The sequence below is a fragment of the Crotalus tigris genome, unplaced genomic scaffold, assembly GCF_016545835.1.
Source record: "Crotalus tigris isolate CLP2741 ecotype Arizona unplaced genomic scaffold, ASM1654583v1 scf7180000017598.18339901613:2243638, whole genome shotgun sequence".
NCBI classification, from domain to species: domain Eukaryota; kingdom Metazoa; phylum Chordata; class Lepidosauria; order Squamata; family Viperidae; genus Crotalus; species Crotalus tigris.
In genome coordinates, this window is record NW_024096502.1 from 1,162,502 (window position 1) to 1,188,127 (window position 25,626).

The following is a 25,626-nucleotide window of genomic DNA, read 5'->3' on the forward strand; positions in this document are numbered from 1 at the left end:
TAAAAACTTCCAGTGTTGAAGCATTCACCGCTTCTGGAGGCAGGTTGTTCCACCGGTTAATTGTTCTAACTGTCAGGAAGTTTCTCCTTAGTTCTAGGCTACTTCTCTCCTTGATTAGTTTCCATCTGTTGCTTCTTGTCCTGCCTTCAGGCGCTTTGGAGAATAGCTTGACTCCCTCTTCTTTGGGGCAGCCCCTGAGATATTGGAACACTGCTATCCTGTCCCCCTCGTCCTTCTCTTCATAAAACGAGACATACCCAATTCCAGCAGCCTTTCCTTATATGCTTCCCACTCTTGAGTCAGGCGTTTTATAATTTTTGAAAGCCGAGCTTACCTGTACCTTCAACTTGGGGAATATTCCCCTCCCCCTTTTTTTGTTGGTAACAAGTTTTATTAATTTTTCAATTTTTCCAACCAAGTAATTAGGAAACATCGTGGAGATAAGGTAACCCACAGTCCAGTAACAGAGTCATTCATATAAATCAAAGATTACATCATTAAAGGTTCGCTCTCTATTTCCCTTAATTATTGTATCATATTCAATTTACTAGATTTCTTAATAAAGCTCAATCAATCAATACATTTATGAACACAATTTTAGTTATAGGTATCCAAGTCCTGATTTTGAGTTTTACTTAATTCCAATTAAGAATACTCCTTAGTATCAACCAAATTGAAAAAGTTGCCCGGAAATAGGCAGTAGAACAAGATTACATTCAAATAGATAAAATGTGTATTTTGGATATTAGATTTTGTTGTGAACTGAGATAAGGGAAATCTTGGTTACCTAAGGGCTTGAAAATTATAAATATCAAAGGTTAAATTGGAATATTGATGAGAAACTAAAAATGGGGTAAAAATTAAGAACAGGATATGGATTGTTTGTGAAGATTGAATGTAATTAAGATACGCATAAGCAAGATAATTATTGACGAATGTAATCGTGATGTTTTTATTGAGTTGGTAGAATTAGAAATGTACTAGCTTGAATGCGAGACAGTAAGTGTAAAGGGGAAAAGAGAAGAAATATTTTGATGTTGCAACTTGAGATTTGCACTAAAGATTTTGTTATCAAACTATTGATTAACCCAGTCGCCACTGAAATGTAAAATTGGAAAATTAATAAAATATCATTAGAAAAAGTTGCCAGGCTTTGCTGCTTCATAGGCATGTTCAAACCCTTCTGCGGCTACTCGGGGTCTCTGGGGACCCCCTTTCTGTGTCCACACACCACGTTTGCTCAGGTGTGACAGGAAGTAAAGACATGAACCTCGAACCTGTTGTGGCCAGACGCACATGCCTTGGTTCATTACTAAGAGGTGCATTGCAGAGACCAAAATTGGTAGATTCTGGGTTTTTCTCTGGAGGATGAGCTGGGCTCCAAGATTGCATAGAGAACCCTGGATTCTCTTCAAAAATCCTGCAGGGGATGGTGTTGCATCAGCTGTTCGTCGCTGTTTTTTACTGCCTTCTAATCCCTTACTCTTATTTTAATTGGCTTATTTCTCACTTTGCGAATTAGCCACATCTGGGTTTCAGCCAACCTAGAGGTAGAAATGTTTTCTGTTTTTTTTTTTGCAACTGTTGTTAGATTTGAGGTTTTGTTTTGAATTGGATCGACATTGTTGCAACTGTTCCAAGGGTTTGTTTACTACATGCATAAAATTAGCTACTGTGTTTTCAAAAACTCTTTGTTCTTCCTGAATCATTCAAAAAGTACTTCTGGTACTTTGAGATCTGATAATTTGTATTGTTTGAACAGTTACGGGAACCAGGATCTGTTTTGAGATTTAAGGTGTAGATCTTGTGGCTTGAAACCCACAACCTGTGTTTTAGGGGTTCTCCTGGTTTTGCAGGACCTTCCTTGCTAAAGAGCTTCGGAAAAGTCAGAAGTGTATTATGCTCTTTGTAACATTTTTTAATATTTTATAAAAATATTAGCCAGCTATCAATCTGAGAGACTGTTTATTTCTTTGTTGTTGTTAGTTGTGAAGTCGTGTCCCACCCATCGCGACCCCATGGACAACGTTCCTCCAGGCCTTCCTGTCCTCTACCATCTTCTGGAGTCCATTTAAGTTCACACCTACTGCTTCAGTGACTCCATCCAGCCACCTCATTCTCTGTCGTCCCCTTCTTCTCTTGCCCTCAATCTTTCCTAGCATTAGGCTCTTCTCCAGTGAGTCCTTCCTTCTCATTAGGTGGCCAAAGCACTTGAGTTTCAACTTCAGGATCTGGCCTTCTAAAGAGCAGTCAGGGTTGATCTCCTCTAGGACTAACTGGTTTGATCACCTTGCAGTCCAGGGGACTCGCAGGAGTCTTCTCCAGCACCATAGTTCAAAGGCCTCCATTCTTTGGCCCTCAGCCTTTCTTGTATGGTCCAACTTTCACAGTCATACATTGCGACTGGGAAAACCATGGCCTTGACTATACGTACCTTTGTTGGCAGGTTGATGTCTCTGCTTTTTCGTATGCTGTCTATTTCCAAATGTTTATATGTTAGAGGAGAGAAATATTATGGCTTAATTTGCCCTTGTCTGCTCATCTAGCAACTCTCTGGGGACTGTCCACCTGTGTGTCTCTCCCTGCCATTTCTTTCTTTTGAGGTGTTTAGTGCTGTTCGGTCCATGTGTGCACATAAACTAATGGAAAAAGTTGCTTGAGTCTATAAAACTCTTTAAAGAGAACTTTATTAGATAAATAGAATTCAATTATTGAGTAAGGCAATGGATTTCTCTCCCCCCTTTTCCCCCCAATAGGTGTCAAAACATTATGTTTTTCTGTGTAGAAGTGTGGCACCTGGGATATATTGCCCTTGAAGGACCACTTCATTCTTTTAGCTTTCAGTAGCAGCATCGCTGGTTCCATAATGTTCTGCAAAGATATTGTGAGCCATTGTTGGCAGGCACCTTGGAAGGGAAGACCCTTGTTAGCAGAAGAGGTGAAAGGTGAGGAAGGAGATGATTCTAGAATAAAAGCATTCATGAAGCTGGAGCCACGAGGTATTCTGAGTATAAGAGGGTCTCCCTTGTGACCCTCAACTGTTTGCGTTGTGACGTCTATTTGATGTTTCCAACCTCCAGATCTCTTGCAAGCCCTGGTGGATTTGCACCTGGCACCAATAATTATTCCTCCTCCTCCTCCTCCTCCTCCTCCTCCTCCTTCTTCTTCTTGTGCCATATCCATTATCAGACGTTGGCGATCATGTTGGCGATCCTGTTTTTATCAGCAGCCGCACGAAAAAGTGCTGCTGAATTTTGTCCAAACCAATCCCTTAGATTTTGAAGCCATGATGTTCTTCTTCTGCCTGGACCTTTTTGCCTTCAGTCTTTCCCTGGAGGATTCAATGGAGCATGCCGTATTTTTCTGGGTGTCGCCTCACACGTCCGAAATATTCTAATTTTCGTTTTTTAATTGTTTTGATGATTTCCCTGGGCTTTCCCAGGCACCTTATCACCTCCTCATTTCTGATCTTGTCAACCCAGCGTATACGTAACAGCCGCCTGTAAATCCACATTTCAAATGCTTCTAGCACAGTGGTTCTCAACCTGTGGGTCGGGACCCCATTTGGGGTCGAACGACCATTTCACAGGGGTCACCAAACAACACAGTCCGCCATTTTTTCCCCCTTTTCCTTAGCTGTGCTACTCCCTTTTATTCTATTGGCTTTTGAAAGCCAATAGAATAGACTCTCTTGAATAGAGTCTAATTCCATTGGCTTTCAAAAGCCAATAGGAATTGTCCAGGCTGTCTCTGCCCTGCTGAGCCCGCCAAAAGTCCCATTCTGCAAACAGTGCTGCACCAGTTGAGTAGTCCTCGAGTTACGACCAGTTGAGTAGTCCTTGACTTAGGACCGGTTGGGGGTCGCGGCATTAAAAAGGTTGAGAACCATTGTTCTAGTCTCTTCAGGTGGCCTTCTGTCAGAGACCAACTCTCTACTCCATAAAGCAGGATAGAAAAAATATAGCATCTGACAAGCCTGGTTTTCAGTCTTAGGCTTATGTCGTGACCGCAGAAGACCTTTTTCATTTTGAAGAATGCTGTTTGAGCTTTCTCTATCCTTGTCTTTACTTCAGCGGTCATGTCCCAGCTTTCGTGTAAGTTAGAACCGAGACGCGTGATCCTTTCAACCAATTCCTTTAGACGTGGTTGGAACTCTCCCGAGAAAGATTATCTCTTGATTTGGTACCAGCTGCTGCTTGTTACTTTGAAAGCTGTTTTGCTTAGCTTTATAGAATTACGGGTTACTCTGCATCCTTCTCAGAGATTTTGAGGAATCGATTTCACAAAAGCAATTTGGAAAAATGGACATTTGGATTTCCAGCCCTGCGCAATAAGACAGACGGGAAGGGGTCTGAGCATTTGCTATCCTCACTCAGAAATATTCAGCATCTGTCTGATCTTGCCTACAGTTCAGACTGCGGCACAGATGGAGGAAGTCCACTCTGAAAAACGGCAAGGCTTGTTTGATCTCCGCCAGTTCTGAGTTAAAAGTATTTATCGAGGAAGTCTGGATGATAAGACCAGTCTTGTATGTCTCTTTTTGGAAAGATCCAGGGCAGAATAATTGCTTTTAAAGCGACATCAACTTTAAAAAACAAAAAAAGGGAACAAAAAGATGAGTAATAAAATATTCTTTTGAGAAAACAAAGTCCCTAAAATAATGGACTGGAACTCTTCCTTGGCACAGCTGGCAGGCTCCCCTCTGCAGCGCCTTCTAAAAGCAGCCCAGATGTTTCAGAAAACGGGTGGAGGCAGGAATCCCCACGGAGAGGCCAGATGTTCCAGCTGAAGTTACTCTTTTGGTCATATGTCCTGCTGGTGATCTAGCCCAGTGGTTCTTTTTTTTTTTCTTTTTTTTTATTGAAAGTTTTTAAAATTTTACAATAAAATACTCCCCCCCCTCCCACCCACCCCCATCACCCTCCCCCCTACTTCCCAGAGCTGAATACAGGGTTAAAAACAACAAAAAAACATACAACTTAAATGAACATCAAACAATTATACATACATCCAAAAAAACAAAATTTTAAATACTTTAACTCCAATACATAAAAGCAAAAATTCTAACCATTACCCTTAGACGTAAATTATTCAGAAGCTAAATAATACTTTCTAATCTCATATCTATTCTGTATAAAATTCACCCATCTTTTCCACACCAAAATATATTTCTCTTGCGATTGATCTTTCAGATAAGCCGAAATTTTTGCTAGCCCAGTGGTTCTTAACCTGGGCGATATTGCCCCCCAGGGGGCGATTTCATTTTTCAGGGGGGTGAAAGAACAAAAAGGGGGCGATATGGGGGCGATGGAGCGAGACGTTTTGGGGACACTTTTGAGACTTTTCCGTACAGTGAATCGCTGCATATCTGTCGTACAAAAACATCAGATCGCTCGCTATTAGCGGATTGAATTGTGTTTTCAAATGTTCCTCCAGCTAGCTTCAGTGCAGAACGCCGTACATATGTGAAGACGCATCGCTTATCTTCATGCGCGTTGCGCAGCAGCCTCTACCCATACAGTGACGCGCCATTGGCCAGAATATGGGAGATATGGGGGAAAGACTGGAAATAAATTATTTGCATCGATATGTCCTGATGACAATTTTAAAGAAAACAAAACAAGTGTTTGCATAAATTGAAGAATTATTTCCTATGTTGTGATTGAGAGGTTATGTTGGGGGAGGGGGGCGATGACAACTTCCTCATTGGCTCAAGGGGGCGATTCGTTCAAAAAGGTTAAGAACCACTGGTTTAGCCTGTGCCTATTCAGACAGGCAGTATAAAGGTCAATCCTGTGGATTGCATATTAAGTTCATCTCCAAGGTTCACGACAAATCACGTTTATCTTAGCAGGTGGGTTCTAGGATTCGGGCATATTCAGGATGCTTTCTCTGCAACCAGCAAAGAAAGGCTTGATGATTTTAGGTGTGAAAAATACACCAGAGACTTGTGAGGTTCTCCTCTGAATATTTAGGAGCATGATAAAAAAAGAACCCTAGGGGAAAGCCTGTTAAGACAGGTTGCGCTAGATCAGGGGTTCTCAACCTTGGCAACTTTAAGACTTGTGGACTTCAGCTCACAAGTTGAAGTCCACAAGTCTTAAAGTTGCCAAGGCTGAGAACCCCTGCGCTAGATAGAAGATCAGGAGATAGGGATGCCCAATAGTGTCCTGTGTTATGCAGGAGAAGAAATATATGGAAGTCAGAGAAAAAAGTTAACAAAGTCAGAATAGAGCTAGAAGGGGCCTTGGAGATCTTCTAGTCCAACCCCCTGCTCAAGCAGGAGACCCTATACCAGGGATAGGCCACCTTGACTCTTTTATGACTCGTGGACTTCAACTCCCAGAATTCCTGAGCCAGCATGGCTCAGCTTGGAAATCTCTCCCTTTCCCCTCAGCATGGCTGGCTCAGGAATTCTGGGAGTTGAAGTCCACAAGTCATAAAAGAGCCAAGGTTGCCTACGCTTTATGACTGGTGGACTTCAACTCCCAGAATTCCTGAGCCAGCAGGGCTCAGCTTGGAAACCTCTCCCTTTCCCCTCAGCATGGCTGGCTCAGGAATTCTGGGAGTTGAAGTCCACGTCATAAAAGAGCCAAGGTTGCACCCCTGGCCTAGGCCTAGGCCGCTTTATGACTCATGGACTTCAACTCCCAGAATTCCTGAGCCAGCAGGCTCAGCTTGGAAACCTCTCCCTTTCCCCTCAGTGGCTGGCTCAGGAATTCTGGGAGTTGAAGTCCACACGTCATAAAAGAGACAAGGTGGCCTACCCCTGACCTATACCATTTCAGACAGATGGCTGCCCAGTCTTTTCGTAAAAACCTCCTTGAGCCTCATCCTTGCATGAAATGTCTAGAAATCCAATTTGCTCTAGATCGCTATATTTTGTCCTATTTGTAGAAAACTTATCTGTTCCAGTAAGAAATAGAAATTTCTTACAGTAGTGAAGTCATAAGAAACAAAAGCATTTTCTGCCTGGAAGTGCTTCAGACATTATGTGCCCTTCCTGTTTATCGTTAAGGCTGCATTTCACTTCCAATCTGGGTTTGACCAGGGCCAGATTTCATGCACTGATGTCAAACGTTGGTTTGCTGCTGCAAAACGCTGACCCTTTGGGCTTTGATGTCTCTCCCGATCTCAGCTGCAGCATGAGAAGGCAGAGCTGGAACAGCACCTGGAGCAGGAGCAGGAGTTCCAAGTCAACAAGTTGATGAAGAAAATTAAAAAACTGGAAAACGACACCATTTCGAAGCAGCTCACTCTGGAACAGGTAAGTCACACAGGCCGGAGAACGTCGGCAGCGATGTTGGGGGGGGGGGTCTGGTGGCCAGCACACCTGGCAGCCCAGCTTTTGAGGGAGATGAAACATTCCTCCTTGGGGGGGGGGATCGATTCCCCACCTATGAGGAGACTGGCTGGGAAGGATGAAGGAAAGGGAGGCTAAGTGGAGGATTGTGCTTAGGGGAAAGGTCCAGTGGAAAGGCAGCCCCTGAGGACCCATTAAGACAGGGCTTTTCAACCAGTGGTACGGGTACCACCTGTGGTACAGTGGCACCTGGCAGGTGGTACGCGACCATCCTAGAAGTGGTAGCAGGGGAGGGGAATGAGGTGAACCGGTGGCAGCACCGCACAAGCCTGAGTGAGAGACGGCTGGAGTTGCAGGGCTGTCAGGACTCAGCGTAAGCTCCGGGATCAGTGCTGCTTTCCAGATGTTTGGCACTTCTTCGGGGCTGTCAGGGTTCAGTGGAAGCTTCAGGATCAGCGCCAGGCTCCAGCTGGAGCTCACCGCTGATCCTGGTGCTTCTGCTGAGCCCAGAAGAAGCGCCAGGATCAGCTGGAATGTTGCAGCCTCTCCAGGGTCTTGTGATTTCCATTCAGAGGCTTGGCAACGGATTCATATTTATGACGGTCACAGTGTCCCAGGGTCATGTGAAGTGACCAAAACCTGCTGCAACTACCCAGCAGACGGGAGGAATAAAAACCAAACACCCTCCACCCCACCCCCGCTGCCAATCCTCAACAGAAATGCTCACAACAATGAAAACCTCGGACAGGAGGAAGAGCATTGGTCGGGCGGGCAGGCAGGTGTCTTGCTCGGCTGTGGCTTGGGGGGCACTTTTTTCAGTGCCATTGTAACTTCGACAGACACTAAGCGAATGGTTGTAAGTCGAGGACTACCTGTACTTTATCACTAGTTTACTTTTTTCTTTTTCTTTTCTTTTTTTTTCTCATCAAGTTTTTGACACCTTGCTAGGCGACTGGTGGTACTCGGATGTTGCCATATCCTAAAAGTGGTACAATGGGTGAAAAGGTTGAAAAGCCCTGCATTAAGAGACAAGGAGGGGACAGGAGCTGGGCTCCTTCATAGCAATCTGTCAGAGCAGCTGACTTCAAGTAGGGAATGAGGTGATAGCTTTCCCTTCTCCCTAGTAATAAAACACGAGGAGAGATTTGACACGTGCCTCCTTAAATATGCTAATTGGTGACACGAACTTGAAATTTAAACAGTGGTTTTTTCCTCCTCTTCTTTGGTGCCGATTCTGCCCCTTTATTTTGCCTTTATATTTCTTCATTTGTTAAAATGTATTTGCCGCCTATCTAGCCATGAGGCTACTCTGGGCAGCTTACAACAGTAAAACAACAATAAAAAAGAAGGAAGAAATGAAAAGAGCTCAGTCCGCGCAGAAGTAAGGTAATAAAGCAATAAAATAAACAAGGAAGAAGAACACAAGGGGCAATGCAACTATATGATTGTCATAAAAGAAAGGCAGAAGGGTAGAAAGCAGAGGGCAAGGGGAAGCCTGCCATCCATCCCGCAGCAATCTCCAGCTGCTAAATATAACTTTATATTCAAGATCAAATCTTGCATTGTCGATTGGAGTGACTTTGTGGGATGTTGTAATGGGATGTGAGAAAGGGCGAGGAAGTGCTGCCTAGGGAACAGTTAGATAACAGAGGGCCTAGCCTGCAGCTGCATAACGGGAGGAGAAAAAGAGACACTCCGGAGCTTCTGTGTCATGGTTCCGACAGATGAAACTCTTCAAAAGAACTTCGAGGCATTGTTTACCTAAAGAATCATTCGAGTAGCAAAATATCGGCACTACATAATTGAAGCCAAAAACTGGATTCCCCTCCCCTGAGCACATTGTATCAAAGCACAATTCCCTCCTCCAATTAACAGTCATAAATCACATTCCCCAATTAGCTTGAAACCCGAGCTTCCTCTCCAGTTCTCCAGCCCGGCCAATTCTTTATCAGCTCTGGGCTCAATAACTTTGATTCTCACACTACGTTTAGTGTTGTTATGTCTAGCCAGACTCTCATTCACATCCCCCCTCCTCCCAGCATCATCTAACTTTAAAAGCGAAAGGGAAAAAGATGGCTACATTTCCATCTGTTGTCAATGCAAAACATACGATGTTAGCAGCATTGACATTCTCAGCCTGTCAGGGAGACGGCAGGAGACGTGTATTTTCAGACCAACGAGATTCTGTCAGTGTTGTTGTTAGTTGCGAAGTCGTGTCCGACCCATTGCAACCCCATGGACAATGTTGCTCCAGGCCTTCCCGTCCTCTACCATCTTCTGGGGTCTATTTAAGCTCACGCCTGCTGCTTCAGTGACTCCATCCAGCCACCTCATTCTCTGTCGTCCTGTTCTTCTCTTGCCCTCCATCTTTCCCAGCATCAGGCTTTTCTCCAGTGAGTCCTTCCTTCTCATTAGGTGGCCAAAGTACTTGAGTTTCAACTTCAGGATCTGGCCTTCTAAAGAGCAGTCGGGGTTGATCTCCTCTAGGACTGACCGGTTTGAACGCCTTGCAGTCCAGGGGACTCACAGGAGTCTTCTCCAGCACCATAGTTCAAAGGCCTCCATTCTTTGGCGCTCAGCCTTTCTTATATGGTCCAACTTTCATCTGTTAGTGTAGCTTTACAATAATATAGCGTTAGCTCCTCTGGTCGTGTTTCCTTTCTGGTTCATCTAGTAAGGGTGACCTCTGTTTTCTGAATTTTACACGTTTTACGAGGAAAACCCGTAGCAAAATGATGATAAAATACTGTAAGTCTCTTGTTTTTGAAGAAGTGGCAAGGGCCCCGCTGGAGATCCTTCTGTTGCAAAAGTGAAGAACAAGCGAGGCAGCCAAAGAACTTCCTGATTTAAAAAAAGATTTTGCAGTTAAGCCCTGAAAGAACTTTTGGAATAGAAGAAAAAAGGGATCTCAAGGCGGGAGGGGGCTCGTCCCTTAGTCACATGCAAGAGACTTACGGTATTTTATCATCCTTTTGCGACGGTTTTTCCTCATTCCTCTTGCTTTTACATTCTAAGACCCTTTTATAGACTCATTGTTAAAATTACTGGTAGATTCTTGGGTCTTAATGTTTGATTCCTGGATTTGATTCCACTGTCAGTTTCTAAAGTAATGGTGTTCTGTTGAAAGGGGTTTTTTTTGATTGGATTCTTCTCTTCAACAACAACAATAACAACAAAAGAATCTGTCTGTTATAGAGCCCTTGACTTGCTCTCTGCTCTGTCTTTGTGATAAAAGACACAGAGTGTGCGCAGAGAACACTCCAGGACAGCCCTACCCATGATGGGTTATGCTGCCCTTGTTGTTGTTGTTAATTGCGAAGTCGTGTCCGACCCATCGCGACCCCATGGACAACGTTCCTCCAGGTCTTCCTGTCCTCTACCATCTTCTGGAGTCCATTTAAGCTCACACCTCCTGCTTCAGTGACTCCATCCACCCACCTCATTCTCTGTCGTCCCATTCTTCTGTTGTCCTCCATCTTTCCCAGCATCAGGCTCTTCTCCAGTGAGTCTTTCCTTCTCATTAGGTGGCCAAAGTACTTGAGTTTCAACTTCAGGATCTGGCCTTCTAAAGAGCAGTCGGGGTTGATCTCCTCTAGGACTGACCAGTTTGATCGCCTTGCAGTCCAGGGGACTTGCAGGAGTCTTCTCCAGCACCAGAGTTCAAAGGCCTCCATTCTTTGGCGCTCAGCCTTTCTTATGGTCCAACTTTCACAGCCGTACATTGAAACTGGGAAAACCATGGCCTGGACTATATGCACCTTTGTTGGCAGGGTGATGTCCCTTAGCTCTTGGTTAAACCAGAAATGTTCCCTCTGGTGATGCTGGCTGGCTGGCTTTTGTTTAGCCGAGAACGCCCTTGGCCGGCCAGTTACATAGGAGCAGAGAGGATTGTGGCTACTCTGGACTCTGAACACCACCACAGTGGTTGTGTTGTTCAGCACTGAGAATTAGAGGTTACCTTCTGCCACTTCCCAGCCTCTGTGGAAAGGATAATTGTCTCCCTGAATTCAGCATCAGGCATTATTCAGTAATGGCCAAAATTGTGGAAACCTTTTGGGGAAAGTGTACATTTGAGGTTTGATGGCTAACAACACCACTTTTGTTTTGGGAGTAGTACCATAAAATTATATATCAATGGAAAGATAATTTAATCAAGAATGTAAAGCAATATAGTTTGTTCAATTATCTGTACTGTAGTCTATGAAAAGTTATAGCCAAATAACCAGAAAAAGGAAGCACAACTTGCTTAGGTTGATCTCAGGTAGCTTTCCTTCATCCGATGGTAGCCAATGAGCGTGAGTGTTTAGAGAGCCAGTCGGGTGTCATTTTGGCCATGAGCCAACCAGATCACAATAGGAGTCAGTGATTGATGTCCTGTATTGAAGCTGAGAGGAGGACATTGGTCAGTGTGTTATGTGATCGCTATCAAGTTGGCTGGGGTTTTTTTGTGTTCTTTCCTTGAGTGAGCTTGTAAAACGTAATAAAATTAAAGTCATGATGCAAAGAGTTGACTGGTTGCCCAGAAAGCGATGAAAAATAGTATTTATTATGAACAAGGCTACAGTTATAAAGAAATGAGAAGAAAAATGGGTGGAAACTTAACCAAAGGTGGCGTTTCTACTGTACGCTTTTCCCAAAAGGTTTCCACAATTTTGGCCACCTACTGTATTTGGCAAAGGGCTAATACTAAACTGCAAATACCTTTGGGCAGTCTCCTTTGATTGCCACATCTTTACCAGGAACTCTCTTCCCTCTGGCGCTACTAGATCCCTACCTGATCTAACCCCTCATCTCTTTTTAGAATGGTGGTTTAGTGTTTTGAGTTGCACTGCAGCTGCTGGGGCCGTTCTGGACAGTTGTTCATTTCTCACTGAAACCGAAAGTGTTCCGTTACTGCTTTGCAACTGCTATTTTGTTGGTCCAGTTTTGCTAATAAAAGTGCAACTCGGAGAGGTTAGCCCTGCTCCCAGGTGCTCATCCCATTTCATCTGACAGAAGTGCTCCTTTTCCCCCCCCACCCCACCCCAGAGCACTTCCTCTATTTAGTGGCAGGCTGTAGTCAGCTGGCAGGGCCCCTTTTGTCTGCTCAGGCAGAAGAAACCCACTTTGCATCTAGATCAGCAGTTCTCAACCTTTTTAATGCCGCGACCCCCAACTGGTCGTAAGTTGAGGACTACTCAACCGGTCGTAAGTCGAGGACTACTCAATTGGTGCAGCATCGTCTGCAGAATGGGACTTTTGGTGGGCTCAGCAGGGCAGAGACAACCTGGACAATTCCTATTGGCTTTTGAAAGCCAATAGAATTAGACTCTATTCAAGAGAGTCTATTCTATTGGCTTTCAAAAGCCAATAGAATAAAAGGGAGTAGCACAGCTAAGGAAAAGGGGAAAAAAATGGCGGACTGTGTTGTTTGGCGACCCCCGTGAAATGGTCGTTCGACCCCAAATGGGGTCTCGACCCACAGGTTGAGAACCACTGAGGTGGATGGATGGAGTCCCTGAAGCAGGAGGCGTGAGCTTAAATGGACTCCAGAAGATGATAGAGGACAGGAAGGCCTGGAGGAACGTTGTCCATGGGGTTGCAATGGGTCGGACACGACTTCGCAATTAACAACAACAATGTGCCCCTTGTGCGAAAAGCTGTAAAAAGAGTTGGACCTCTGCCAGAAGTCTGTAAGAGGTATGGGTGGTGGGAATTGGTTAGAGAGGTCATCTCTGGCCAACAGATGGAACAGCGACCATCGGAGGGCAGCGGCTACTCTTCAACCCCAAAAGATTAAACTCTTCTCCACCCCCCACCCCCCGCCCAAGATAATCCAAAAGTCACTAATCTGGATGTTTGAGCTGGCAATCTTAGTTCTTTTGCTTTGATAGCCTCTCCAGGAACCCACACGCTGCAACTGAGTTTGGGGACCCGGTAAAATTTATGTTTCGATTAGTAAACCAAGTGAGACTTAAGGAGATCTGGCACAAAGGGATATTGCTCTCTTCCCCCTGCCCCCCAACTTGCAAAATTGCCACTATCCAGAATGAGAACGGCCGGATTCAGTAACCTCAAGCGCTGTGTTGTCATTACAGGACCCCCCAAATTCTGTCTTTAGGACTCCCCCTTGACCATGGGATTATCTGGGTGACTTTAAGCAAGTTGCTTTCTCTTAGCATGCCTTCCCACGTAGGAGAATAAAAAACTCCTCAAAGCAAGAACAATGGGTGAACAACAGAGAATGCCTGGTTGGGCGGCAGCATCAGGTTGACCTTGGCTGAGCTGGAGAACTAATCAGGATTAGAGCTGATTAAAACTGGATGGGAGATGAGCAGATGTCAGGCTGCAGGCCAGACTGGGAATCCCAAAGTGCCCCACCCCATCTAGGCCAGTTCCATACTCTTGTCTAATGACCTCCCGGGCATGGCCTCGGCATCTCCAGCAATTCAACCTGGAGGAAGGTCACTTGCTTTTTTACCTGGACGAATGAATTAGAAAGAATCCAGGAGGTGCGTTTATTTCCCTCCGAATAAACGCAAAGAAAAGTGTCATTAATTCAACAGTTTTCCTGTTTCCAAGGTTCTAGATCAGGGGCAGGCAACCTCGGCTCTTTTATGACACGTGGACTTCAACTCCCAGAATCCCTGAGCCGGCATGGCTCAGCTCGGAAACCTCTCCCTTTCCCCTCAGCATAGCTGGCTCAGGAATTCTGGGAGTTGAAGTCCACGAGTCATAAAAGAGCCAAGGTTGCCCAACCCTGCAGTAGGGAAGTTGGGTTCGCTTAATGACTGCATAATTCACTTAACAGCTACAGTGATTCACTTAAAAATCATGGCAAAAAACCATGGCACACTGGGCACGACTCACTTCACTTAGCAACAGAAATTCTGCTGCCGATTCTCGTCGTCAGTCGAGGGCTACTTGTAATCTGCTGTATCATTCTAGACCAGGGGTAGGCAACCTTGGCTCTTTTAGGACTCGTGGACTTCAACTCCCAGAATTCCTGAGCCAGCCATGCTGAGAGGAAAGGGAGAGGTTTCCAAGCTGAGCCATGCTGGCTCAGGAATTCTGGGAGTTGAAGTCCACCAGTCATAAAAGAGCCAAGGTGGCCTACCCCGGTTCTAGATCAACAGAATTTATTTTAACTGTGTGAGCAAAACGTGTTTTTGTGAGAAAAGATCTCTGAGACTGCAATGTAAACGTTGGCAATATGAATGCAGTTTTTGGGTGTCCTGACTGGGTGCTGAGTTAAACGGGGGTTCAGCTCAAATTTAGGAAAAGGGTTATGCCCACTCTTAACCAAACCACAATTTGCCTCCTAGCTAAGGCGTGAGAAGATTGATCTGGAAAACACCCTAGAACAAGAACAGGAAGCTCTTGTGAACCGTCTCTGGAAGAGGATGGACAAACTTGAAGCTGAAAAAAGGTGGGTTTTCTTCTTTGCTCCTCCCAACCATTCACCCCATTTTTTTCAGGGGGAGGGGAGAATGAGGCAGATTTTACAGCTTTTCTCTGATATGTAGCTGTTTCAAGGGGCAATAAAACAACAGGAGGAAGAAGAGAACAGTAAAAACTGTGTTACTTCGCAAAAGTAATATAACATGGCATTTAAGATGGCTTTGCTTTATGCATCTCGTATTAAATATTGGCCATTGCTGTTTATAAATCTTCCTGCCGAATCCCAATTTTTTGTCAGAAATAACATTCCACAGCCTTCAGAAAATTTCACGGAAGCAGCAGCCCTTGAAGGATCCACAAACACAAGGGGGGAAAAGCTAGCCCAGACGTAGGCAACCTTGGCTCTTTCATGACTCGTGGACTTCAACTCCCAGAATTCCTGAGCCAGCATGGCTCAGCTTGGAAACCTCTCCCTGTCCCCTCAGCATGGCTGGCTCAGGAATTCTGGGAGTTGAAGTCCACGAGTCATAAAAGAACCAAGGTTGCCTACCCCTGGGCTAGACAGAAATTTCACCCAAGAAAATGAACTGTACCATTGTTCCTCAGTTCAGCTTGTCCCATGGGGAGAAAAAAAGACATGTTGCCAGAATATTCTGTCCTGAAAGGGACCTTTCCAATCTCAGAATAGGCTATTCCAAGTCTTCTGGAACGGGTCCAACTTTAAAATGGGTCCAGTTTTGAAGTCAAACCACTTCAGAATGATCCTCTTTCAGTATTGGGTCACTTCTCATAATTGCTTAACGTTCTGTGCACCTTGCTGGACAGTCCCTCTGGCTTGTCCCTGACTTCGTTCGCCTTTTCTTGTTCTTCCATTAGAATGAAAGCTATATTAGATAATAGAAAAAAATGCTTTACTATATCAAACTAAACATTCCTCTAGTTCAGGGGTAGGCCACCTTGGCTCTTTCATGACTTGTGGACTTCAACTCCCAGAATTCCTGAGCCAGCATGGCTCAGCTTGGAAACCTCTCCCTTTCCTCTCAGCATGGCTGGCTCAGGAATTCTGGGAGTTGAAATCCACAAGTCATAAAATAGCCAAGGTTGCCTACCTCTGGCCTAGGCTGCTTTGTGACACGTGGACTTCAACTCCCAGAATCCCTGAGCCAGCATGGCTCAGCTTGGAAACCTCTCCCTTTCCCCTCAGCATGGCTGGCTCAGGAATTCTGGGAGTTGAAGTCCACGCGTCCTAAAAGAGCCAAGGTGGCCTAGCCCTGCCCTAGCCAGTGAAAGGTTGGGCATCACTGTGATCCTTTGTTCTCCCAACCATTTTTTTTTTTAATTTTGTAAAGATGTAAAGCATTAAATTGGTGCCAAGAATATTCCTTCCGGGACTGAGGCAATCTTGTTCAGAGAAAAGGAAGCAAAAATGGACCTCGTGCTTGGGGAACCGTGGGTGGGAGTCCCTGCCTCCTTCCTCACCCTGGACATGGAGTAAGGTGACCCCTTGCCTGGCCTGTTAATCAGAAATCTGGAGCAACCAGGCTTGGCCTTAGCCCCAACTCTTCCCATTCTCTTCATGTAGGTTTATTGATCCCCAGGCATGTGACAAGGGGTTGCCCGAATTCCAGATGTGTGGCAGATAATGCTTTCTCGAAGTTTCTACTTGTGAGATTTGATTTCTTCGGCACAGCTCACGCTCACCTTTCTTTGCCGAAAAGAGAAGATTGCCTCATCTTGATTTCGTATGTTCGTACGTTCCAAAGAAATGAAGCCCCAAAGTTGCCAATATAAATATTTTTTTTTTAATTTCAGAATTCTCCAGGAGAAACTGGACCAGCCCGTGTCTGCTCCTCCGTCGCCAAGGGACATATCAATGGAAATAGACTCTCCAGAAAACATGATGCGCCATATCAGGTTTCTGAAGAACGAGGTGGAGAGGTTAAAAAAACAGCTCCGAGCAGCACAGCTACAGCGTAAGTCCTGTCTTCTTATCTGCCTGCTCTGCTTCCTGTGTCAGGTCAAACTATCTCTGATCCAGACTGGGGGAATTTCCAGGCCAGGTTCAGAAGCAGAATGCTGGTTTTTAGGTTAGCAAGGCTGTCCGTACCGCAACCTAGATTTTCCTTGGTGCTCTCTGAGCTTCTTTGTTTTCTTGCAGATGTTTCATTCCCCAAACTGAGTAACATCATCAGCTCTGATGTTGGTTAGGTCACGAAATGTGTGCAAGAAAACAGCCAAGCTCAAAGAGCACCAAGGACCCCCCCCCCCACAGTCCAAACTTGTGCTAATATTCCCCTTTATTGGTACTACATTTTCCCCTCCAGTAGGATGAGTACAAGTTTCAGGTCACTTTATCTTGCTTCAGTTCACCATAAAATGATGAGGCGTGGTTTTACAACTCTCTAGTCCGCTTTTAGCATTGTGTTTACAGTACTAAATATACATTTTGGGGGCGGGAGAAGAACCTTGACCGTGTTTAGCTCATCGATTTGAATCGCCGACTGTTTGGACAAGGTCTTTTCAAAAGATGTGAAAATGCTCACAGTCTGTTTTGTATATTCTTTTTTTGGGAAGCAACATCACTGGATCTAGAGACAAGACTTTAGCTGTTAATGCCTTGGTGTTATCTAAGAGCATTATGCCACCCTCTGGACACACTCAGTGACCTCTTGTGCAAAGACATTGACAATGAAGGCCACAAAGGAGAGGCCTTCTCCAACAAACAACAGAACCCAGGCATAAAACACCGGAGAAGGCTCCGTAGTGAGAGATGATGATGATGATAATAATAATAAAGTTGGAAGGGACCTTGGAGGTCATCGAGTCCAACCCCCTGTTCAGGCAGGAAACCCTACACTATTTCGGACAAATGGCTGTCCAGTCTCTTCTTAAAAACGTCCAGTGTTGGAGCATTTACTGCTTCTGGAGGCAGGTTGTTCCACTGGTTGATTGTTCTAACTGTCAGGAAGTTTCTCCTTAGTTCCAGGTTGCTTCTCTCCTGGATGAGTTTCCATCCATTGCTTCTTGTCCTGCCTTCAGGCGCTTTGGAGAATAGCTTGACTCCCTCTTCTTTGGGGCAGCCCCTGAGATATTGGAACGCTGCTATCCTGTCCCCCCTCGTCCTTCTCTTCGTTAAACTAGACATACCCGTTGCTTCTTGTCCTGCCTTCAGGCGCTTTGGAGAATAGCTTGACTCTTTCTTCTTTGGGGCAGCCCCTGAGATATTGGAACACTACTATGTGTTCCAATGTGTTTCATCCACTGCAATGGATGAAAAAACCTTTTCCCAAAAGGTTTCCACAATTTTGGCCACTACTGTAGCGTTCTGAGGCAGCGCGTTTAGTGGCAATCAATGTCCTTTGAGGAGGGAAACGAAGCAAACATATGTTTTTAGGCCAAGTCCTTGTTGTTAAGGCTTGCAAAATTAGTGCTGTCCCTGCAAAGGAGATCAGGGGCTGTAATCATGGTGTCCTTGTCTGTCCCTTTAGAGACTTGCTGTCCTTGGACATAGGTGTGACAGACGTCTAGGAATCGGGGCGGCCGATGTGCAAACGTTAGCCTGGAGCATAAGAATTCAAAAGCCTCTTTTGGGCCTCTCCCCTTATCTTTCGTCTGCCCCGCAGTTGTTCTTGGAGGCCTGGTGGGTGACTGTAGCACCAGGGATGTGACCCAGGACAATTTATGACTTTCTGGATCTCCATCAGGCTGCGGCACTCTGGGTTATCTCTAATCCCTGTCCCCAGTTTTTCGATTTAGGCCAGTGGTTCTCAACCTTTTTAATGCCGCGACCCCCAACCGGTCATAAGTCGAGGACTACTCAACCGGTCGTAAGTCGAGGACTACTTGACTGATGCAGCACCGTTTGCAGAATGGGACTTTTGGCGGGCTCAGCAGGGCAGAGACAGCCTGGACAATTCCTATTGGCTTTTGAAAGCCAATAGAATTAGACTCTATTCAAGAGAGTCTATTCTATTGGCTTTTAAAAGCCAATAGAATAAAAGGGAGTAGCACAGCTAAGGAAAAGGGGGGGGTGGGAAATGGCGGACTGCGTTGTTTGGCGACCCCCGTGAAATGGTCGTTCGACCCCAAATGGGGTCCCGACCCACAGGTTGAGAACCACTGATTTAGGCCAAAACTCTAGGATAGGCGAGGGAAACTTCGGCAACTTTACTGACCCGTGGACTTCAACGCCCAGAATTCCCGAGTCTTCTCCCCCACCCCATACTTAGGAAAGTTTTTGGACCATTTATATCGTCATTTCTGCCCTCACAACACAGACCAGTTGTCCCGGGGTTACATGTTCTTCCCAACTCAAGGCTTACTGCTGGAAACTTGGTAATTTGGATGTTACTCCTTTGGGACAAGAAGTGTTTATGGTGGGTCACTCCAAAGTTGAGGTTTGTGGAGCATTGATGTTCATGCTTTCGAGCAGGGGTCTGCCCACTTGGCAACTTGTGACCTGGTGGGACGTCAACTCCCAGAATTCCTCAGCCAGCCATGGGAGTTGAAGTCCACAAGTCATAAAGTTGCCAAATTTTGGAGAGCTCCGCTTTTGAGGATGGCTGTCTGAACTAGGCACCACCGCCCTGCCCTCATTTTTACACTAACCCACAACTTTCTGGTAGGTATGAATTGACCTTGTGAATGGTTCCAGTTGTAGCCAGTTCAGTGCCAGTTAAGGGTTAAACTGTGGTTTGCTCAGCTCTCCGCATTCACTTTTCTTGATTCAGCTGATTTGAAGGTTGAGTTGTGTAACGTTTGGCAGTATCTCTGGTCCTCCTAAAGCAGTGGTTCTCAACCTTTTTAATGCCGCGACCCCAACCAGTCGTAAGTCGAGGATTACTCAACCGGTCGTAAGTGGAGGACTACTCAACTGGTGCAGCACCATTTGCAGAATGGGACTTTTGGTGGGCTCAGCAGGGCAGAGACAGCCTGGACAATTCCTATTGGCTTTTGAAAGCCAATAGAATTAGACCCTATTCAAGAGAGTCTATTCTATTGGCTTTCAAAAGCCAATAGAATAAAAGGAAGTAGCACAGCTAAGGAAAAGGGAGGAAAAATGGCAGACTGCGTTGTTTGGCGACCCCCGTGAAATGGTCGTTCGACCCCAAATGGGGTCCTGACCCACAGGTTGAGAACCACTGTCCTAAAGCACAGCTGTGGGTTTAATAGCCAGCCATCTTGAAACCCCCAGATTCAGAGAAGATGGCCCAGTACCTGGAGGAAGAACGTCACATGCGAGAGGAGAACCTGAGGCTCCAACGGAAGTTGCAGCGAGAGATGGAGCGAAGGGAAGCCTTGTGCCGGCAGCTGTCTGAAAGCGAATCCAGTCTGGAAATGGACGATGAAAGGTTTGGGCTTAGATTATCCTGGCTTTCAGAGTTTTGTATAATACTACTAATAATAAATTTGGAAGGGACCTTGGAGGTCATTTAGTCCAACCCCCTGTTCAGGCAGGAAACCCTACACCATTTCGGACAAAGGGCTGTCCAGTCTCTTCTTAAAAACTTCCAGTGTTGGAGCATTCACCGCTTCTGGAGGCAGGTTGTTCCACTGGTTAATTGTTCTCACTGTCAGGAAGTTTCTCCTTAGTTCTAGGTTGCTTCTCTCCTTGATTAGTTTCCACCCGTTGCTTCTTGTCCTGCCTTCAGGCGCTTTGGAGAAGAGCTTGACTCCCTCTTCTTTGGGGCAGCCCCTGAGATATTGGAACGCTGCTATCCTGTCCCCCCTCGTCCTTCTCTTCGTTAAACTAGACATACCCAATTCCAGTTCAGGGGTCTGGGGCTGCAGACTGGAAGCAGACCTTTCCCAGCCTGTCACTTTCTCTTCTGTAATTGACAGCACGCCTTGCCTTGCCCAGGGGGTCACTCCAGGCCTCTACAAGGACGGGCCAGGGGCAGCCTCGGAAACAGGGGGGTGATGTTTCAGAACCACTTGGGCAGGCGGGCCCTGACAGGAGGCAGCCCTGGCTTTCTCATACCACAGAGGGATTTCTAGGGAGAGCAGCATTTCACTCCTTCTGCCCAGAGAGCAAGGCCTGCTGTGGGGCTGGGAACTCTCCTGCCGCTTGATCTGTGTGGCTCTTGTTAATTTTGAGGAGTCCTTCTGGTCTCTTTGGATGTTTTATTTATTTATTTATTTATGAGACTTATATACCGCTTTAAGTGCAAGCACTCTCTAAGCGGTGTACACCAGTAAGCAATGTATATATATATTTACATTGCCCCCAACAATCTGGGTCCTCATTTTACCTACCCCGGAAGGATGGAAGGCTGAGTCAACCTTGAGCCGGTGAGATTTGAACCGCTGACCTGCTGAACAGTCAGCTAAAGTGGCCTGCAGTACTGCACTCTTAACTGCTGCGCCACCTCACCTCCCAAGGATCATGTTAACTGTCCAGTGTTGACTCTAGCGGGGGAAAATATACCCCCTTCGGAGCGGGTTCGCAACTTGGGTGTCCTCCTTGATCCACAGCTGAAATTGGAACATCATTTGACGGCTGTGGCTGGGAGGACCTTTGCACAAGTTCATCTGTTGCATCAGTTGCGACCCTACCTGGACCGGGAGGCTCTCCTTACAGTCACTCACGCCCTCGTCACCTCACGCCTGGACTACTGCAACGCACTCTACATGGGGTACCCTTGAAAAGTATTCGGAGACTACAGTTGGTCCAGAATGCAGCCGCGCGAGTGATAGCGGGTGTTCCTCGGTACACCCACATTACACCTATCCTCCGCGAGCTGCACTGGTTGCCTATTGGTCTCCGGGTCCAATTCAAGGTGTTGGTTATTACCTTTAAAGCTCTATATGGCTCAGGGCCAGGCTATTTGCGAGACCGCCTACTACCTCATAGTTCCCTTCGTCCGGTTAGATCCCACAGGCTGGGCCTCCTTCAGGTCCCATCGGCCAAGCAGTGCCATTTGGCGGGGCCGCGGAGGAGGGCCTTCTCTGTGATGGCGCCCACGTCTTGGAACCAGCTCCCCCCGGAGATTAGGACCGCTCCCACCCTGTTGGTTTTCCTGCAAGCTGCTTAAGACCTGGCTTTTCCGGCAGGCCTGGGGTTTATAAAACCTGACCCCTGAATGAATGTTACTGTATTGTTTGTCTTGTTAAGTTATATTGTGTTTTTATTGTTAGCTGCCCGGAGTCCTGCAAGAGTGGGGCGGTCTATAAATTTTAATAAATAAATAAATCTGAAACATATTAGCTTTCCTGGTTTGAAGGGTTGATATTCCAGCGGCTTAGTTACTTTGAAGTTAGCACTGCCGTGCAGTTATGCTGGGCACAGTGGCCAGCCTGTGAGTTTGAATGGATCACTCAGTTAAATCTGCATCCTCTGAAGAGGAGACAGCTCTCTTTGAAGAAGGTTGGGTGAAGTTGCGGTTGGCAGTACCATGAGAGAGTCTTACAAGATCACAAGTTTTGGAAGTGAGCTTTGTTACCCATATTCATTAACACATTTGTGTAAAAGTGTAACGCGGTATTCATGGTGGTCGCGTAAAACATTGAACATGCTTTCAAATATCAGCTTGGTTAGAATCAACCTTGTGAATGATTAAAAACGTTCTCGCTTAGTTGCGCTAACTTTATCGCGATGTTCCTCTACTATCTTAGAAAAGCATCCGGAAAAACGAGGAGAAAAAAAAAAGGCTAAAGTAAGGAAATAGATGTGTGGCAAATTAGAATGAACTGATCTGTTCTCTCTTAGATACTTTAATGAAATGTCTGCACAAGGATTAAGACCTCGCACTGTGTCAAGTCCGATCCCATACACACCTTCTCCAAGTTCTAGCAGACCCATCTCACCAGGTAAGAAATAAGGATAATTCGGCGTTTTTGCCTTTGGGACACGTGTGTCTTGCTTGGGTGTGTAGTTAATCTTCCACTACTAGAACTTCAGCCTTCGGGAAGTTAAAGCAGACAGATTATATTGAAATCTGGGTATGCAGTTCGTCAACAAACAGAGCCGAAGCATTTTTAATTCAGGGATTTATTGGAAACCACAAACCCTTGTTAAACTTTATGAAACTCAGGAAGAGATTTTATAGTTTTTCCACAGGTTGCCTTTTATCTCCTTTCTCAGTCTCAGATTTTATTTTTAAAAAAAACAATGTTTCATTTTATTCAGTTTTTATCTCTCAGCCACTCCTAGCGTTAAATCTCCAATTCAGACAGGGGTCATTTTATTTCCTGCTCTGAAGCTTCTGGGTGGGGGCAAATTATACATTTATGCACTTAAAGGACCTCGCCCTCTTTGGCCTGACCAGGAAGCTCCAGTGACTTTGTCAACAAAATTGCAGATCTCTTAACCTGCGTTTCCTTCTTCCTCTTGGGCGGGATGTTAACTGCCGCTCGCTCGTTCGTGATGCCTTCTCTCTCTTTCTTCCTGGTTGCAGGTCTCTCGTATGCAAGCCACACCGTTGGGTTCACTCCCCCAACTTCCCTCACCAGAGCTGGCATGTCGTACTATAACTCTCCTGGCCTTCACGTGCAGCATATGGGACCGTCCCACAGCATTACGGTGAGTCTCTACTGCAGGGATCCCCAACCTTGGCCACATGAAGATCTATAGCAGTGGTGGCGAACCTATGGCACGGGTGCCAGAGGCGGCACGCAGAGCCCTCTCTGTGGGCACGTGCGCCGTCGTCCCAGTCCTAGGCCTTCAGCTGGGTGTTATAAAACCTTTTTGCTTTAGGCTTCCGCCGCCGTGTGCAAAAAAAAAAAAAAAAAAAATTCAATGAATCAATTTCAACTTCTCGTGGGAAAAAAAAAAGATCTTGCAAAGTTGGAATTGATTGATTGAACTTTTTACTCCCACCCATTCTGCGGTTACCACCGCAGCCACGCCCACCCAATGGGCCACTCCCCCCCCCAAATTGGCCACACCCAGCCAATGGGCCACACCCACCTGGCACCCCGACCATGCATAAATGGGTTTTGGGGTTGCAGTTTGGGCTCTCGGTCTCTAAAAGGTTCGCCATCACTGATCTATAGACTTCAATTCCCAGAATGGCCGAGGAATTCTGTGAGTTGAAGTCCATGTGTCTTAAAGTTGCCAAGGTTGGAGAGCCCTGCTCTGTCGCACTCTAATCCTGGGGCTTGCTGCTTGCTGGTTTCTTCAGACCGAGATGCTACCAAGCCCTCTTTTTACACTAGAGCAGGGGTAGGCAACTTTGGCTCTTTTATGACGCGTGGACTTCAACTCCCAGAATTCCTGAGCCAGCACGGCTCAGCTTGGAAACCTCTCCCTTTCCCCTCAGCATGGCTGGCTCAGGAATTCTGGGAGTTGAAGTCCACCAGTCATAAAAGAGAGAAGGTTGCCTATCTCTGGCCTAGGCCGAGGCTGCTTTATGACACGTGGACTTCAACTCCCAGAATTCCTGAGCCAGCCACGCGGAGGGGAAAGGGAGAGGTTGCCATGCTGAGCCATGCTGGCTGAGGAATTCTGGGAGTTGAAGTCCATGAGTCATGAAGGGGCCAAAGCTTCCCTCATGCTGGCTCAGGAATTCTGGGAGTTGAAGTCCACGAGTCATAAAAGAGCCAAGGTTGCCTACCTCTGGCCTAGGCCTAGGCTACTTTATGACACGTGGACTTCAACTCCCAGAATTCCTGAGCCAGCACGGCTCAGCTTGGAAACCTCTCCCTTTCCCCTCAGCCTGGCTGGCTCAGGAATCCTGGGAGTTGAAGTCCACCAGTCATAAAAGAGCCAAGGTGGCCTACCCCTGACCTAGAGCAATATTTCTTGAACTTGGCAACTTGATGTTGGGTGGATTTCAGCTCACAATGGCTGGGGAATTCTGGGAATTGGAATCCACACATCTTAAAAGTTTGAGAAACGCTGCACTGGACACCCCATTGACGATTTCCCCATGATTACGAACTAGATTGTAGGCCTGCTCTTCTGCAGTTCTTCTTTTTCTTTGCGCTAGGCCTCTGTGTGCTCCCTTTAGCCGCTGCTTCTCATTCGCACCCTCTCCAGTACAAAAGGTCAAGGAGTTTCCAGAGCATGAAGAGCTGTAAATATCTGCAAGTCCATAAAATACCCAGACCATAAAGAACACAAATTGCAAAGTTGATTTCTTTCCTTGCCTCCCCTCCTTGACCAAGGAATCATCTCAGACCGATTCAGGCCCGGGGCCAACCCTCGGTTCATCCTCACAAATGGCATCTTCCAATGTTTCGTCTCTTTTGTTAGTTTATTAAGCTTTCATCGCCCAGTTTTCTAAAATCACAACAAAGACATCAGGACTATTTTTGGCTGCTGCAACGGACTAGGTTTTTTTTTTTTAACTTGGCAAATAATTTTGAATTGAGGCAACGTTTTAAATTCAGCAAAGTCTGAAAGCCTTGTCACAGCGATCTACCTTATTAACTAACACCCTAATACTTTTGGATGGAAGGCCTGACCCCTTCCCCCTCCACCTGTGATCAACCCTAGCATCCTTGCCTCCAGCCCTTCCGGAATGGAAGCCCAGCTCCTCCGGAGGCCCCAGGATGGCAGTGGGCTGGGAGCACAGAGGAGGAGATAAGCATAGGAGGATTCTCCACCCCTGCTTTACAGAGGCAAGGCTTAAGGAGTGCTCTGGCTAAACTTTGGTTGCAGAGACAATGGCAGAAAGTCATAACCGTAGATGTAGCATGGGAACAAGGGTGAGGGAGCTGTCGTGGGCACAGATAGAAAATGCGTGCATGCCCCCTCTAAAAGAAGTGATGAATGCAGCAAGACTGGCCTGGCCATATTCAGGCTTCCCCCCCTGGCGGAAGCACCTCCTTCTCCTCGCTGGCTTGGCCTGCTGGGCGTGAGCCTCGGTGAAGAGCAGCCCTGCCAGAACTCCTGGTTGGGCCTGGCTCTCCCCAGCAGCTCATTTGTGCCGGCATGAGGGCCTTTCTCCGATTCTGGTCTTGGCTGTCCTGATCCCAGCTCTTGTTTGTTTCCTCCTGCA

General features: G+C 46.2%; 1 protein-coding gene across 1 annotated transcript in view; it reads left to right on the top strand.

Moving 5' to 3' along the window:
- CCDC6 (coiled-coil domain containing 6) overlaps positions 1-25,626 on the top strand; it is a 46,563-nt gene that overhangs the window by 19,474 nt on the left and 1,463 nt on the right. Inside the window, exons 3-8 of the mRNA XM_039366680.1 lie at positions 7,139-7,267; positions 14,608-14,711; positions 16,496-16,656; positions 19,878-20,034; positions 22,392-22,492; positions 23,080-23,204. Of these exons, the coding sequence (XP_039222614.1) occupies positions 7,139-7,267; positions 14,608-14,711; positions 16,496-16,656; positions 19,878-20,034; positions 22,392-22,492; positions 23,080-23,204 (777 nt within the window). The remainder of the gene's footprint in view (positions 1-7,138; positions 7,268-14,607; positions 14,712-16,495; positions 16,657-19,877; positions 20,035-22,391; positions 22,493-23,079; positions 23,205-25,626) is intronic.